Source organism: Heterocephalus glaber, unplaced genomic scaffold (assembly GCF_053883595.1).
Source record: "Heterocephalus glaber isolate CG9 unplaced genomic scaffold, H.glaber_assembly_v1.0 deba00000594, whole genome shotgun sequence".
NCBI lineage: Eukaryota > Metazoa > Chordata > Mammalia > Rodentia > Bathyergidae > Heterocephalus > Heterocephalus glaber.
Window position 1 is genome coordinate 33,059,827 of NW_028258151.1, and position 14,614 is coordinate 33,074,440.

At 55.0% G+C, this 14,614-nt stretch overlaps 1 protein-coding gene across 2 annotated transcripts in view; it reads left to right on the forward strand.

Moving 5' to 3' along the window:
- Cry2 (cryptochrome circadian regulator 2) overlaps positions 1-13,097 on the forward strand; it is a 29,956-nt gene extending 16,859 nt beyond the window's left edge. For both annotated transcript variants that reach the window (XM_004851964.4, XM_021264296.2), the window contains 7 exons: positions 811-951; positions 2,274-2,585; positions 2,819-2,970; positions 3,069-3,271; positions 3,566-3,658; positions 4,975-5,116; positions 11,088-13,097. In XM_004851964.4, coding sequence (XP_004852021.1) covers positions 811-951; positions 2,274-2,585; positions 2,819-2,970; positions 3,069-3,271; positions 3,566-3,658; positions 4,975-5,114 — 1,041 coding nt within the window. In that variant the 3' untranslated portion in view covers positions 5,115-5,116; positions 11,088-13,097. The remainder of the gene's footprint in view (positions 1-810; positions 952-2,273; positions 2,586-2,818; positions 2,971-3,068; positions 3,272-3,565; positions 3,659-4,974; positions 5,117-11,087) is intronic.
- The last annotated feature ends 1,517 nt before the right edge of the window (positions 13,098-14,614 follow it).

Consider the following 14,614-nt stretch of genomic DNA (forward strand, 5'->3'; position numbering starts at 1 on the left):
TCGAGGCTGGAAAGTAGAGCACAAGGCCAGGGCTATTGATGATAAAACAAGATCAGCAAACAACATTAGCTGGCAAACAGCCCCAGAAATAAATGATTCTGTTGGTCCCAGAAGTGGGTCGGAAGCTCCCTGCTTCACCCGGCCGCTGCTGAACAGTGATGAGAAGTTACTTGATGTCTGAGATACATCAGCAACCTCAGGCCCGCTGCTCGGGGCAGGAGCAGAGCACACAGGAGGCTTTTTCTTCCTTCTAGACAGTTATAGCTTGTTCATTGCCTTCAGAATCCTTTCATGTCTCATTTAATCCGCAGAGATGGGAAGTTTTGTTCTTATTTAATAGATGAGTAGCTGAGGGACTAAATAACTCATTCCCGATCGGACTACCATTTCTTTTCTCTTCTTTGCTTTTGGAGGGGTGAGTGAGTGGTACTAGGGATTGAACCCAGTGCTTTGCACTGAGCTTCATGCCTAGCCCTTTTATTTTTTATTTTAACTTTTTGAGACAGAGTCTTGCTAAATTGCCTACCTTGGGTTAGAGCATGCAATCCTACTGCCTCAGCCTCCCATAGTGCTCCACTACACCTGGCCTCATACCACAGACAAAGTATCACGCTCAAGCAAGAGCTTGAGCCTCGGTGTCTGCCTGGTGGTTCCATCTCATCTGCATGAAGCAGCAGGAGGTGCAGTGTTCAAGTCCTGACTCGGTGGCTTGCTGTTCCTTGGCCAAAGCCTTAGCCACCAGGGGTGCAGGCTTTTCCCTCTGTAACATCCAGACCTTTCCTTTTGTCTGCTTCACCCCTCCCCCTGCAGGCCTGGGTTGCCAACTACGAGAGACCCCGAATGAATGCCAACTCCCTGCTGGCCAGCCCCACAGGCCTCAGCCCCTACCTGCGCTTTGGCTGCCTCTCCTGCCGCCTCTTCTACTACCGCCTGTGGGACCTGTATAAAAAGGTGAGCACAGAGGGCCACATGCCCTCCCCATTTACAGCCAGGTGGGCCAGGGCCTCTGGGCCCTCAGGCACCCTGCAGAAGGCTCTTCCCTGTGGCCCTGGGTGCAAGGCTAGGTCCTGGACCTGCCTGGTCCAGAGGGGTTGGGGAAGAGTCAGTTTCCAAGAGGGAGCAGAAGCCAGGCGTAGTGGCACATGTGTGTAATCCCAGCACTCAGGAGGCTGAGGCAGCAGGATCGCCATGAGTTCAAGGCCGGGCTGAACTACATAAGACGCTGTCTCAAAAAAAAAAAAAAAAAATTAACCAAGAGGGAGCAGAGCCAGACACACCACAAATCACCAATCTAAGTAAACCTTCATGTCCCTGTTGGTGGAAGCACAAGAGAAAAGCAGGCCTCAGGATGTGACTGTAGAGGTGGCAGATCTGTGGACAGAGCGCGGCGGAGCAGGGTCATCAGGGTTGGGAATGTGGAGGGGGAGGCTGGAGCCAGGCCCCAGCAGAAGGACGCAGGGATGGAGGGAATGGCTGAAGGGCTGTATGCCTGGCCATGCCACACAGACAAGAGGCAGATGACCCTGTGGTGAGCCACCCCCGAAGGAGAGAGGACAGCATGCCCAGCCTTCCCATTCCTCTGATCACCCAGTGTCTACATCTTTTTTTTTTTTTGGTACTGGGGATCGAACTCGGGTTCTTGTGCTTGCTAGGCAAGCGGCGGCACCACTGAGCTAAATCCCTGGCCCATACATCTTTTAATCTCATTTCTCCATCCTTGCCAATATCAGGACTTTGTGGTGTGGGGAGGCTTTGCAAGTGCGATGGGGAGTCTTGTGACCGTGGGGAGTCTTGTGACCGTAGGGAGTCAGTATTTGTGTGGAGGTCTGATCTCCTGATTCCTTCATGTTCCCAGATGCATAGTATTTTATATAGCTTATTTATCCAAATCTAGACTGAGCGTTTTTTATGTGTGAAGAAGCAAAAATTCCCCTGGACTTTCTTGAAAGTGGATCTGGCCACAGGAACTCCTAGAACAAGGATCACAGCCAGTCTCAAGGAGTTTGGGGCCTGTAGTGGATTCCTGGGACAGTGTCCCTCTCCCTGGCACCCCTCTGCAGCATTCTTCGTGCTCAGAGCAGTGGCCTGGCATGGGCAGGACCTGGGTGTTGGGTTCGTAGGCACCCAGTAGCTCTTGTTCTAGGGGATGATCCCTCTGCGCAGGGTCGGGGGAGCCGCCAAGGTGTGGAGGCTTGATTCCTTTCTGGGCAATAGCCGAGTGCCATGGCGCTGAGAGCCTGCAGCTGTTCATGGCTGTGCTGCCCCACCCGCAGGTGAAGCGGAACAGCACGCCTCCCCTGTCTCTGTTTGGGCAACTCCTGTGGCGAGAGTTCTTCTACACAGCAGCCACCAACAACCCCAGGTTTGACCGCATGGAGGGGAACCCCATCTGCATCCAGATCCCCTGGGACCGCAACCCCGAAGCCCTGGCCAAGTGGGCTGAGGGCAAGACAGGCTTCCCTTGGATTGACGCCATCATGACCCAACTGAGGCAGGAGGGCTGGATCCACCACCTGGCCCGGCACGCCGTGGCCTGCTTCCTCACCCGCGGGGACCTCTGGGTCAGCTGGGAGAGCGGGGTCCGGGTGAGTGCCCTCCCAGCAGCAGCTGGCCTGTCCCCTTGCTCAGGCCCAGCAAGGGAAACCACACCGGGCTGGGGATGGGGTGGGATCCCTGGGTCCAGGAGAACCCCTCCAAACTCTTCGAGGCCAGCCCTGGGCAGAAGGGCTCTGGCTCCTCAGGGTGCTGCAGTGACTTGGGAGGAACTTTGGCAGGGAGTCCCCAAGGATTGGGGGCTGATTGTGCCCCTCCCCATTAGGTATTCGATGAGCTGCTGCTGGATGCGGACTTCAGCGTGAATGCGGGCAGCTGGATGTGGCTGTCCTGCAGCGCTTTCTTCCAGCAGTTCTTCCACTGCTACTGCCCTGTCGGCTTCGGCCGCCGCACGGACCCCAGTGGGGACTATATCAGGTAGGATGCAAGCCAGACTGTCAGGCTTCTGACTACTGTAGCCCCTCCTAGGATGGAGGGACTAGGTGTGCTGACAGGCCGTCCTGTGTGTGTTTTAGGCGATACCTGCCGAAATTGAAAGGGTTCCCCTCTCGGTACATCTATGAGCCCTGGAACGCCCCAGAGTCGGTTCAGAAGGCAGCCAAGTGCATCATCGGTGTGGACTACCCACGGCCCATCGTCAACCATGCCGAGACCAGCCGGCTCAACATTGAGCGCATGAAGCAGATTTACCAGCAGCTCTCTCGCTACCGGGGCCTCTGTAAGGAGCTGCTGTCCACCCCATCTCCAAGCTTCCTCAGGGTGGGACAGCACCTGCAGGCCCAGAGGGTAGATGGGGGTCTCCAGCTATCTGCCGAGGGAGCCGAGTGCCCTCTCCCAGAGGCTGGCAGACTTCCGAGGACAGGATCCTTTGGGCTGGACTGGATTGGACCTCCTGAGTATTGGGGGCAGAAGAAAAGGATACAACCTCGGTGTCATGGTCCTGTCCCCCTGCCTGTTTCTCCTGCCCTGCCACCCTCCTGGGGAACTGATTCCTTCTCCCCCTGTCCCCCAGGTCTACTGGCATCTGTCCCCTCCTGTGTGGAAGACCTCAGCCACCCTGTGGCAGAGCCCACCTTGAGCCAGGCCGGGAGCAGCAGCAGCACGGGTGAGTGGCAGTGGCCGGCCTGTGCCGCCTGTGGCCCCCCACGCCCTCTGCCTCCACCTCCGTCAGGCAGGGCTGAGGCTGAAGTGAGTACTTGCCTGGCAGAGCTTTTGCATTTGCCGGACAGACAGCGGTTAGGGAACCAAGAAAGACTGGTTCAGATAACAGGGGCTTGGGCACAGTGAAGGTGAGGCGCTTGGTATAGAGGGGCTGCAGGGAGGGGTCCTTGGAGCCATGTTAGAGGGGAGCAGCCAGGAAACACCTCTCTGAACAGTGGCTTATTCCCTACATCATTAGCAGGAGCCAGCCCTTCTTAGAACTGCAAAAAGAACATTGTTGGCAGAGGTAATGGCCCAAAATGGCCCAGAATAGGAATGAGCAGATCCCATCCACTGGAGAGGAAGGGAGGCGGGCAGCCACGTGGCAGTGCTGGTGTTAGGAGCCAGGCCGAGCTCCTGCAGGCTCTGTGTCAGCGTCAGTCTGTCTCCCGAGCACTCCAGGGTGCACCAGGACCCACAGAGGCTCCACAGCCCCTCTGGACTGCTGGAGTGGGTGGGGGGCAGGGGTGGGGACAGGGGGTGAGCAAGGAGGTGACTGCAGTGTCCAGGCAGGAGATAGGCAGGTGTGCTGCGCCCTGCGCCTCCCTGAACCACTAGGGTGAAAATCAGGACAGTAATGTGAAACTGGGGTGAAGTTTGAAGGTCTTTCCAGTCTGCCTGCCAAGCTGACGCTGAGGGAGTGGCCTGTCCATTGCCACTCTACAGACCACTCCAGGCTTGCACAGGGCTTGCCTCACCTTCAGAGCGAGGACAGCAGACAGGCTGAGCAGTCTGGCTTAGAGCCATTGGATCTGAGGCCCAGAAGCCAGCCTGCTGCCACCAGGCCTGGCCAGCCCTCCTCAGTGTCTCCAGGCGAGGTCACTGCTGCAGGGAAAGCCAGGCTGGGTCCTAGGCCTGCCTGGTCCAGAGGGGTTGGGGAAGAATCAGTTTCCAAGAGGATGCAGAGCCGGGCACACCCCAAATCACCAATCTAAGTAAACCTTCATTTCCCTGTTGTGTGGAAGCACAGGAGGAAAGCAGGCCTCAGGATGTGACTGTAGAGGTGGCGGATCTGTGGACAGAACGTGGTGGGGCAGGGTCCTCGGGGTTGGGAACATGGAGGGGGACGCTGGAGCCAGACCCCAGCAGAAGGGCGCAGGGATGGAGGGAATGGCTGAAGGGGCCTCGGGCTCCCTTTCCCCACAGAGCAGTGCTGCACAGCATAGGGGGCCATCGAGACTGTGTGCACCATCTCTGATTCTTTATCACGCTTCCCTGCAGGCCCCAGGTCACTACCTGATGGTCCAGCATCCCCCAAACGAAAGCTGGAAGCAGCTGAGGAGCCACCTGGGGAAGAACTCAGCAAACGAGCCAGGGTGGCAGAGCTGCCCGCCCCCGAGCCCACGAGCAAGGACGCCTGAGAGTGAGTGACCTCACTTAATCCTTGAGAAGGAAGGTGGGAGCAGGGTGGGGCTTGGTTTGGAAACTGCTCCCTGGTGGCTGAAGGTCAGACCTCAGCTAGACACAGACCTACGTGGGGACTGCATGGTGTTTAGGATTTCAGCTCAACATTGCCACCATTCTGACATCTATGCCTTCTAAAATTTGAAAGGAAATTTATTTTTGTTGTTGTTTGTTTGGTTTTTTTTGGTACCGGGGATCGAACTTGGGACCTTGCGCTTTCGAGGCAGGTGCCAAAACCACTGAGCTAAATCCCTAGCCCTTGAAAGGAAATTTAAAAGTTGAAGCCCTTGGTTTTGTTTGCCAGTGAAGGGAGAAGCAAATTATAATTTGGGTGCTTTCTACCTGTTAAAGTGAGTCAGAGCCAACAAAAGAAGAGACCTGGGCATGAAGCTGTCGGGGACCAGCTGTGTGGCATGGGCAACCAGCAAAGAAGGGCCGGGCTGTGCTGAGGACAGTGGCCCTAGCCCTGCCATCATCTTTGCCTTTCATAGCTGCTCCTCTGTTCTCACCTTTTCCCCAGGCTGCAGCTCCGTGCATCCCTGGCAGACACGTCTTTTTTGGAAACCTTCTGAAGGTCATACAAAATGTCTCCTCCTTCCCCAAAGCAGGAAAGGCAGTTTATGCCTGTCTCAGGAGTTATAAATTGCTGTCCTCCCTGGGTCATCCTGCCAGGCTGTCCCTTGGCTGCCAGTTCTGCGCCAATAGAGTGGAAGGTGACTTCTCAATGGAGCTGTTTGGTTCTTTTCTCCAGATCTCTCTCATTTCTGGGCACACTGGGGCCATCTGGTTGGGGGTCTAGGTTTGTATGCCCGGGGAGATGGTGAGCCTTTCTGGGCTCCTTGACATTGGCACTGCTGATGAGCAGACTGTCTGTCTTGTCCCCGGGAGGACCAATCCGGAGATACTACTCTCCCGGTTATCTTGTCCCTGTGATGCTGAGCAGAATTCATTCTGTACTTCGAGTCTGGAACTTGCCAGGCTGCTGCTCTGACTTTCAGGCAAGTTCAAAGAACAGAGAGGTTAAGTGTTTGGGTCAATCTCAGCTTGTGCTGAGATCACAAGCATGCACCACCATGCCTGGCTGGGATATTTTTTAAAAACTTGATCTCATGAACTTGAGAGTAGAATGTTGGTTAGCAGAGGCTGAGGAACGTAAGGGAGGATTGAGTGGGGAGAGGTTACCAGCTGGTGGTGTCCAGTACAGCATGAAATTATTGCCAGCAGATGTGTGAGAAAGCCTAAAACATATGTAGTGTGGGGTGCTGTCCCTCCTAGTGGTCTAACAGCCTGCCTAGAAAAAAGAAGATAAATAGCCCGTGACTCCTAGGCGAGTGATAGGGATCCAAAGGGAGCCCGTGATGGGCTGGCGTGATGAGGGGACACACCACAGGTTGGCGCTAGGAGCCTGAAAGATGAATTGAATTCAGGCAGTGAGGAAGGTATTTTGAACAAGAAAAAACAGTTTAAGGTTTACATGATTTTTGTACAAACTACATAGCCACTATAATTAGGTTGTTGTTGCAAAGATTAAATGATTGAATTTACGTGTCAGTTAGGACTGTCTGGGACCACTAGTACATGTGGAATATTCCTAAGCCAGAACTCCAAAATGATCTGAAATCCAAAAAGGTTTGAGCGAGGTGTGGTGCACGCCTGTAATCCCAGCACTCAGGGAAGCTAAGGCAGGAGGATGGAAGTTCAAGTTCAGCTGTGTCAAAATAAGACAATTAAAAAGGGCTGAGGATTAGCTCAGAGCAAAGGCCCTGGGTTCAGTCTGTAGCACCACAAAGGAAAAAAAGATGTTTTGGATTTTGGATTTTCCAATTTGAGATGCTTGGCCAGTAACATTTATGCAAATATTCCAAAATTCATAAAACTACAAAATCAAAAACAGTTCTCCTCCCAAGTATTTCAGACAAGGGCTACTCAGCCTGTAATACAAAATTCAACTATGTGACTAACACAAGTGGGTGTGTATCTTTGTTTTTTTTTGTACCGGGGATCAAACTCAGGACCTTGCACTTGCAAGGCAGGCGCAGCGCCACTGAGCTACATCCTGGCCCCATAAGTGTGCGTCTTTCCCACCTAACCAGAGACCCGGAGGGGAGCCTTGGTGGTTTGGGTTTGGTGGCTTCATGATCCCCAAGCCAGCTCTTCTGATTTTCTCTTGACTGCTGCTTGCTGGTCCCACAGTGCCGCAGCTTCAGCCATTGGTGCCTCTTCCAGGCAGGCAACGGAAGGAGCAGCAGGAAGGGCTATACTCACTCAGTTAACGTATACAGTATCAAGTGTTCCCGATTCCTGGGACGACATTGGGGGCGTGGTTGTGAGCCAGTCCTATGGGCCCTCTCCTCCCTGTGCACAGCAGCTGGGGACACAGACAGCGAATGCGATCTTGTGGGCAGCAGGAGCCCATGAGTGCTGTGCAGGAGGGAGGTGGGAAGACTGCACAGGTTGGTGCATGGGGGAGGCTACGGGGTTGTAATGTGGGGGTTGCTGGTCCCAGGCCCGAACTTTGAGGCCCTAATCCACTGTCTGAGCCGGGGAGCAGATCTAGGTCCCTTGGCGGGAGGTGTGGGTACTGACAGACACTAACACATCTTCGTAACACGCCAGATGTGTAGCCAGGTAAGTCCTCAGTAGACCGAAGTTCTTGTTATGATAGGAATGGTTAGGATTATTAGAGGACGTAAGGTCTTAGTCCTGTCTGATCCTGGAGGGTTGAGGTCAGGCAGAGGGCCCATGGGGAAGTCGCTGGGCGCAGAGAAGCCATATGAGACAGGGATGATCAGACTGGCATCAGGGAGGCCAAGCATTTGCTGGGCCTTGCAGAAGGATGGGTGACGAGGGTGCCAGTCGAGAGGCAAAACGGTGATGCCAAGTGACAAGGTCGGTGCAGAGGGCACGCTGGTCCTTGCCTTGTAGCCCAGGAGACTGTGTCCACCTGCTGTGCCCTTAGGGACTGCTGCTCTGTTTCCCATGCCCTGAAGGGGTGGCTCACTGTGTAGTTGGACCAGGTGTGGCTGCTGAGGGTGGGAGCAGGGCCAAGAGGTCAGAGGGTGGGGCAGAAACAGACCTGTCACTGAGAGCCACTGTCACCTGCCCTGCTCGCTGGGTTCAGTCTACATGTTAGAGCGAGAAAAGGAAACGCTGTGTGTGGAGTCTGCACAAGTGCACCACGTGGAGGCATGTGCTTCTCAGGGTGCCTTTGATTATTGCTGCTGTCGGAGCCGAGCAGAGGCTGTCAGGCCCAGGTTGACGCAGGGTTATATGGAGAAGGGGAGACTGTCCCTCCACGCGCACACACACCCTGTCATGCTTCGCCCTGTGGCTTGGGCTGGACAGGTAGCCTTTCTGACATGCTTTTAGGTATGAGGGATGCGTGATTGTTCTTTCCAACCCGAAGGCTTAGGACCTTAGCTCCAAGTCCAAGAACTTCGCTGTTCTGGTAGTTCCCATGCCTCCAGCTCGTGCCAGTGCACAGGGTGGGCTGTCGTTTACAATTTCAACTGGTACTGTAGAAAAGCATGTCTGGTGTCAGTGAGTTCATGCTCACCGCAGATCCGCACCATGTGAGTGTCCTGGCTCTAGTTTTATTTTGCAGTATTCACTAAACTGCAAAACAAGCCAGCTTCCAAATACGCAGCTCTCAGTTCGGCTGCTTCCCATAATCCCCTAGCTGCTGACTGCTCAAGATGCCATTAGCCTGGCATTGTGCACAGATTGCTCTTGCTGGTGCAATTATCTTCCCTCGGGGAGCAGCGCGAGTGTTCCCTCCACCCCCCGCAGGTACACAGTGAACTCCTGAGCAGCCCGGCTTCGTACAAAACGTTCCCCTCCCTGGCCCGGGCTGGCTTCACCCTGGGGCTTTGTGGGGTGAAAGTGGCTCCTGGGCTCTCCTGACTGCCGCCTGACCTTTATTCAGTTGTGTGCTCTCTCCTTGTGGGACAGTCTATAAAATGTGCTCAGAGGCAGCCTGGCATTCACACCAGTGCCTTACTTTCCCCGGCACTTAATAGGTGGCTGCCGCCCAGCTGGGGACCCACCTTTTCTTACCTGAGGCTGCGGTCCAGGAAGGTGAGGCACCTGCTGGACAGGGGAAGGTGCCCTGCGGAGGTGCCCTGTCCTCACATACCCTCATACCGCACACGTCCCTTGGGGCTGGAGTCATGGGCAAGAGGGGCTGGCAGATTTGGGTTTCTTGGTAGCATCTAATGAGTGGGAAGGGCTGGGTGTCTCGGAGGCCAGAGGGGGACAGTCATTAACAGCCTCTCTGTTCTAGCTCCCTCTGTATCCTTGGCACTAATGACAGAGTGAGCGAGGAGGGGGACAACCAAGAGTGATTTTGCAGGGCCAGCTCTCCCAGTTGATTTTCCCCTTGGAACCTCTCCCTTAGCTGTTGTTCCCTTTCCTGTAGTGCCACGTCATCATCTTCCTCCCCAGCCCCCCCATTCTGCAGACAGGTGCCTGGGCTGGAGAGCAGGAGCGAGGCTGCGCAACCAGAGTACCTAGTTGGACTTGCTTTGTTGACAGGCTGGTTCTCCTGAGCCTTGGCATTCTAGGTGGTGGCTTTGAGCCCACTGCAGAAGGGCTTGGGTGACCAAGGTTGTCTGCGGCCAGCCTTTTGAGCCTACCCAAAACTAAATCATGTCTGAGCCGGCATAGGTCTCTGTTATCATTACACCTCACTCCCTCCTCTTCTAAGTGGAAACATTGGCTCCTGTGCTTTTTGTAGGTGCCCCACCTTTGGGGTCCTAATGGAGGATGGAGCCTCTTCCCATGTGCATCAGAAAATGTGCACATGGTCCCTATGCACGATGGAATACTACTCAGCCAAAAAAGAATGAAATCCTGTCACTTGCAACAATGAGGATAGAACTGGGGATCTTACATTAAATGAAATAAGCCAGGCCCAGAAAGACAAGTACCAAATGATCTCACTCATACATGGATTGTTTTGTTTTAAGATGAGTTCTCACTGTATATAGTTCAGGCTGGGCTTGAATTCACTATGTAACCCAGGCTGGCCCCAGATTTGCAGCAGTCCTCCTGCCTCAGCCTCCTGAGTGCTGAGATCACAAGCGTGCACCACCATGTCTGGCTGGAATATTTTTTTAAAACTTGATGTCATGGGGCGGGGGATTTAGCTCAGTGGTTTTGCTGCCTGCCTCGCAAGTGCAAGGACCCGAGTTCGATCCCTGGTACCAAAAAAAACAAAACAACAACTTGATGTCATGAATTTGAGAGTACAATGGTGGTTAGCAGAGGCTGGGGAAGGTAGGGGAGGAGTGAATGGGGAGAGGTTGACCAGCAGGTGCTGGATGGAGAGGGATACAGCTCCAGTGTGGCATTGCACAGCAAGGCACCTGTAGATAACAGTCACATACTCTCTGTTTCAGAAAGCTAGAGGAAAGGGGGAAATAATAAATGGGCTGGGGTGTAGCTCAGTGTAGAGCACTTACTGCACAGGCTCTAGGCCCTGGCTTCAATCCTCAGCACCACCATAAATGAATGAATGAATGTTTAAGGAAATATGTATGTTTGACCTGCTTGGAGCAATATACAGTGTATACATATCCCGGCATCACATGGGGCCCATAAATATGTGTTGTCTGTGTGTCAGTTAAAAATTAATTTAAGTTTTTTTGTTTTGGTTTTGATTTTGCTACCAGTACTGGGGATTGAACTCGGGACCTTGCGCTTGCGAGGCAGGCGGCAGAACCACTGAGCTAAATCTCTGGTCCTCTAGCTGGCACTTTGAAGGGGCAGTGTTCAGTCAGCCCTGTCCCCAGGAGCCCACGTAGCTCACTCTGCCAATTCATCCCAGTTCCCAGTGTCAGGGTCCCCAGGGAAGCAGCCAGAGGAGCTCGAGTCTCTGGCAACCAAGCAGCCTCCCGAATGTTCCTTTAGCTCTTGTTTTTCTCTTCCAGTTGCAGAGCCACTGCTCCATGAGCAAAGCCTGGGTGCCCAAGCAGCTACCATGGCCAGAGTGCAACCCACCAAGAAGCTGAAGAAGCTGATCACCGACGGAGACAGAGCGTGTGTGTGTGTGTGTGTGTGTGTGTGTGTGTGTGTGTGTGTGTGCGCATACATATTTACACTCATGATCCTGAGTGCTGCCTGGGCTGGAGGAGTGCCTGGAGCAGCCACCTGGCCTCCAAACCTAAGGCTAGAGGTCATGGCCCTGACCTTCCACCTTGTCTGAGTAGGACGTAGTAGAAGGACCCTGCTGGGGAAGAGCAGAAGGCCCACATTTCGCGGCTCTTGTCCAAAGCACAGGATTCTAGTGGCGGCCGGAGTCCTGCTGAGTTCCCACTTGGACGCAGGAGACGGGGCAGGCTGGAACGGGTGGGTGCTGCCCAGACGTAGCCACCTGGCCTGTCTTCTCTCCTATTTTAAAATCCCCTGCCACCGATCCTCATCTGGGACTGAGGACAAGGCTCTAGACAGATCTGGAAGGTCTCTGCTCTCAGATGGAAGTATGCCCAGATCCCTGACTGGTGTAGTAGCCAAGGAAACACATCTGCCCTTTCAGGCTTGGACCCCAAAGTGAGGAACAGAATCCCAGCTGTCACTGTTCCACCCCCAGAAGCTGAAAGCCAGTGCAGAGCCTACCCAGGAGCTGTGCAGGGGCTGGCCTCCGAGAGCTAGTCCCTCCACCAGGAGACTAGGCCAGGTGGCCACACTGCAGGACTTCACGGTGCTCAGTGAGGACAGCTGACGGCCAGCCAGGGAGGCCGGCTCATCATTGTTCTGTAGGCTTCCAGGGCCTGCCACGGGCTGGTCCATATCCAAGCTGCCGTGTCAGCTGTCCCAGGAGACAGCTGACAGAGGGACTGGGTGGGGGACTGCCAGAGGCACTCACACCCAGCACACCATCCCTTCCAGAGGCAATAGGCAGGGGTCTGCACCAGAGCAGCCAGGCCTGCATTCCAGGGATGGCCTGGGCCTCTGCTCCCCGCACTGTCACAGGCCTGTGCTGAGGAAAGCCATGAGAAGGCCTATGTGGCCAGCTAGAGCAAGTCTTCCTTCCACCCCGTGGCCTACACTTGAGCCACAGAGCGTGCACCTGTGTGTGTGTGTGTGTGTGTGTGTGTGTGTGTACGTGCGTGTGTGTGCGTGTGTGCACGTGTGTGCCCACGCATGCACAGAGCTGAAAGGCTAACTAGCTCCTGTTGGGTTTGGTTTTCACGTGTCACATTAAGCTGGCCTCTGGGCCTCTTCCTCTCTACCTCCCCTGTGACCTTTCCAGCCTCAGAGCTGTTGACTCCCATGGTCCGCCTTCACTGTCTCATCCTCAAACCAGAACCCTGGGGCAGGCTCCTGTCTCCTCAGTGTCCAGCACATTGACAGGCTTCTTCCTGAGATGGCCTCTAGAGTCCCGCTCTTCTGTGTGTCACCCTCACCAGAGATGTCCTGTAATCATGTGGGGAAACGGCATAGGTGATGGTGTTTTCAGAGCACTGGGTGGGGGCTTTCCTTCCCTCAGCCCCAGCCGGGAGGAAGGAGAGTGGGGCGAGCCTGGAAGGTCAAAGGCTGAGGGCCAGACTCAGTATTTATTTAGCAGCACCTTCAGCTACCAGGATGATTCCCTTCTCCTGCCTATTGGATGGCTCTCTTCCCCTCTCTGCCATTCCCAGCACACTGGCCCATTCCCAGGACAAGCTTCCTGTGCAATGGAGCGGTCCACTCCTGGAGCTCTGGGGAGAGGTGTGGTGGCCTGGAGCTCCATGATGGCTCATGCCTCCCTCCTGGCCCAGGTGTCTCTGGGGCTGCCATCGAGCAATGCCCCAGACCCTGATCCAAGGACCAGCTCAGGGAAGAGACAGTTGCAGGCAAAATGCACTTTATAGAGATTTTCGATTGCTGGGAAGGTGTGTTTCTCCCACAGTTTGTGCATATTCACTTGTTTTATAAACGTCTGATCCTGTCTGAGCAAAGCTGTGCTGTTGTCAGTCTTATGGGAGGTCTGGGACCAGGGCTTGGTCAGGCTGAGCCTTTGAGAAGCTTCAGGCCAAACCGCCTTGGTTCTCCTGGAGCCAGGAGCCTCTTATGTCTCCCTGGAGCGGGAGGCACCCACGTGAGGTCCTGCTGGGGCAGAACAGTGCGCACCACTCCGGGCCCAGGCCGAGGTTCCAGAGTGCTGCCTGCGGTGACAGCCTCGCAGCCCCTTTGGACCTCCCCAACTGGGGTCAGACTGGCTGGACTGCAGCCTGTCCTTTACCCCAGTGCACTGCTTAAGCTACAGCTGTACACTGAGAGGAGGGCTCTGATGACATGGCTGGGATTCTCGCAGTCATGCCTGGGGCCCGAGTGCCATGTGCATGGACTTTCCTGAGGGGAAGGGACTCTGGCACAGCCAAAGAAACCAGTCTGCCCTCCACAGAGGGAGAAAGAAGGGACTTGACTTCTCATTTCTTGGCCCTGCTCTGAAGCCCCTGCTGGCCTCCCCACCAAGACCTGGCCTGGCCTTCCCCCTCCATCTCCCAAGCCTCTGTGGGGCTTTGCCGTGGCCCTAGGTGCCAAGATGCCTTTGCTCTTGAGCAAAAGTTTCTGAAAAGGGCTTGTCCTGGGCATCCACACACTCCTGACCGCCCGCCGGTGCTCCCTGGCTGAGACAAGTGCAGTAGCTACGATGACTGGCAAGAAGCTTTCCTGGCAGGTGGGCACCATAGTTGGAGACAGCTATGGTGAGGGCCTCCTGCAAAGGCCTGAGCTGAAACAGCAGGAAAGGCGGAATGACCACCCATGCGGGTGCCAGTGCAGGAAGCAGAGAGGCAGCCGAGGCCTTTGGCTTGGGTACAGGAATGTTCTTGGGGCTGGAGCAGGGGTGCGGTTTACAGTAGGGCAGGTGCCTGCAGCTCCTGCTGGGCACTCCTTAAAGGGCAAGGGGCCAGCGTGACCAGTTGGCAGTCAGGATTTGCCAGTAGGGCTCCACAGGCTGTGGAAGTTCATTCTGTCCCTTCTGCCCCATGAAGAGCAGGGCCTGCCATTCTCCCAAATGGCCAGAGAAACAGCAAGGCTTGGCCAGAGCTCTGTGACCCACCAAAGCCAGGGCCCTGGCCTTGGCAGTCCATGTTCCATGAGAGGACCTAATCCAGGAACAAGGCCTGGAGGAAACCACAGCCAAACCCAGCAGTGGTGGAGGGAACAGAAACAGCAAAAAGACTTCCAAGTCAACAGGGTCAAGGAGGAAACACCCGTGTCTTAGAAAGGGAGAAGCCAGATCTGGGGTAACGGTGCAGGTGAGGGATGCTCTGCAGTAACTGTGGTTGAAGTGCTAGATAAGAAGACAATGCTGAGAAAGTCCTGCCATGAAGAAGGAGGTGGGGGGAGGGTGCTGAGGAGCGCAGGTCACCATTAGCAGCTACTTGGCGCTGAACGGAGTTTTGGGCCAGTCTCTAGCGAGGACGCTCTAGGGAGAGCCCTTGGGAGAGTTGTCGAAACTGAAGACAGG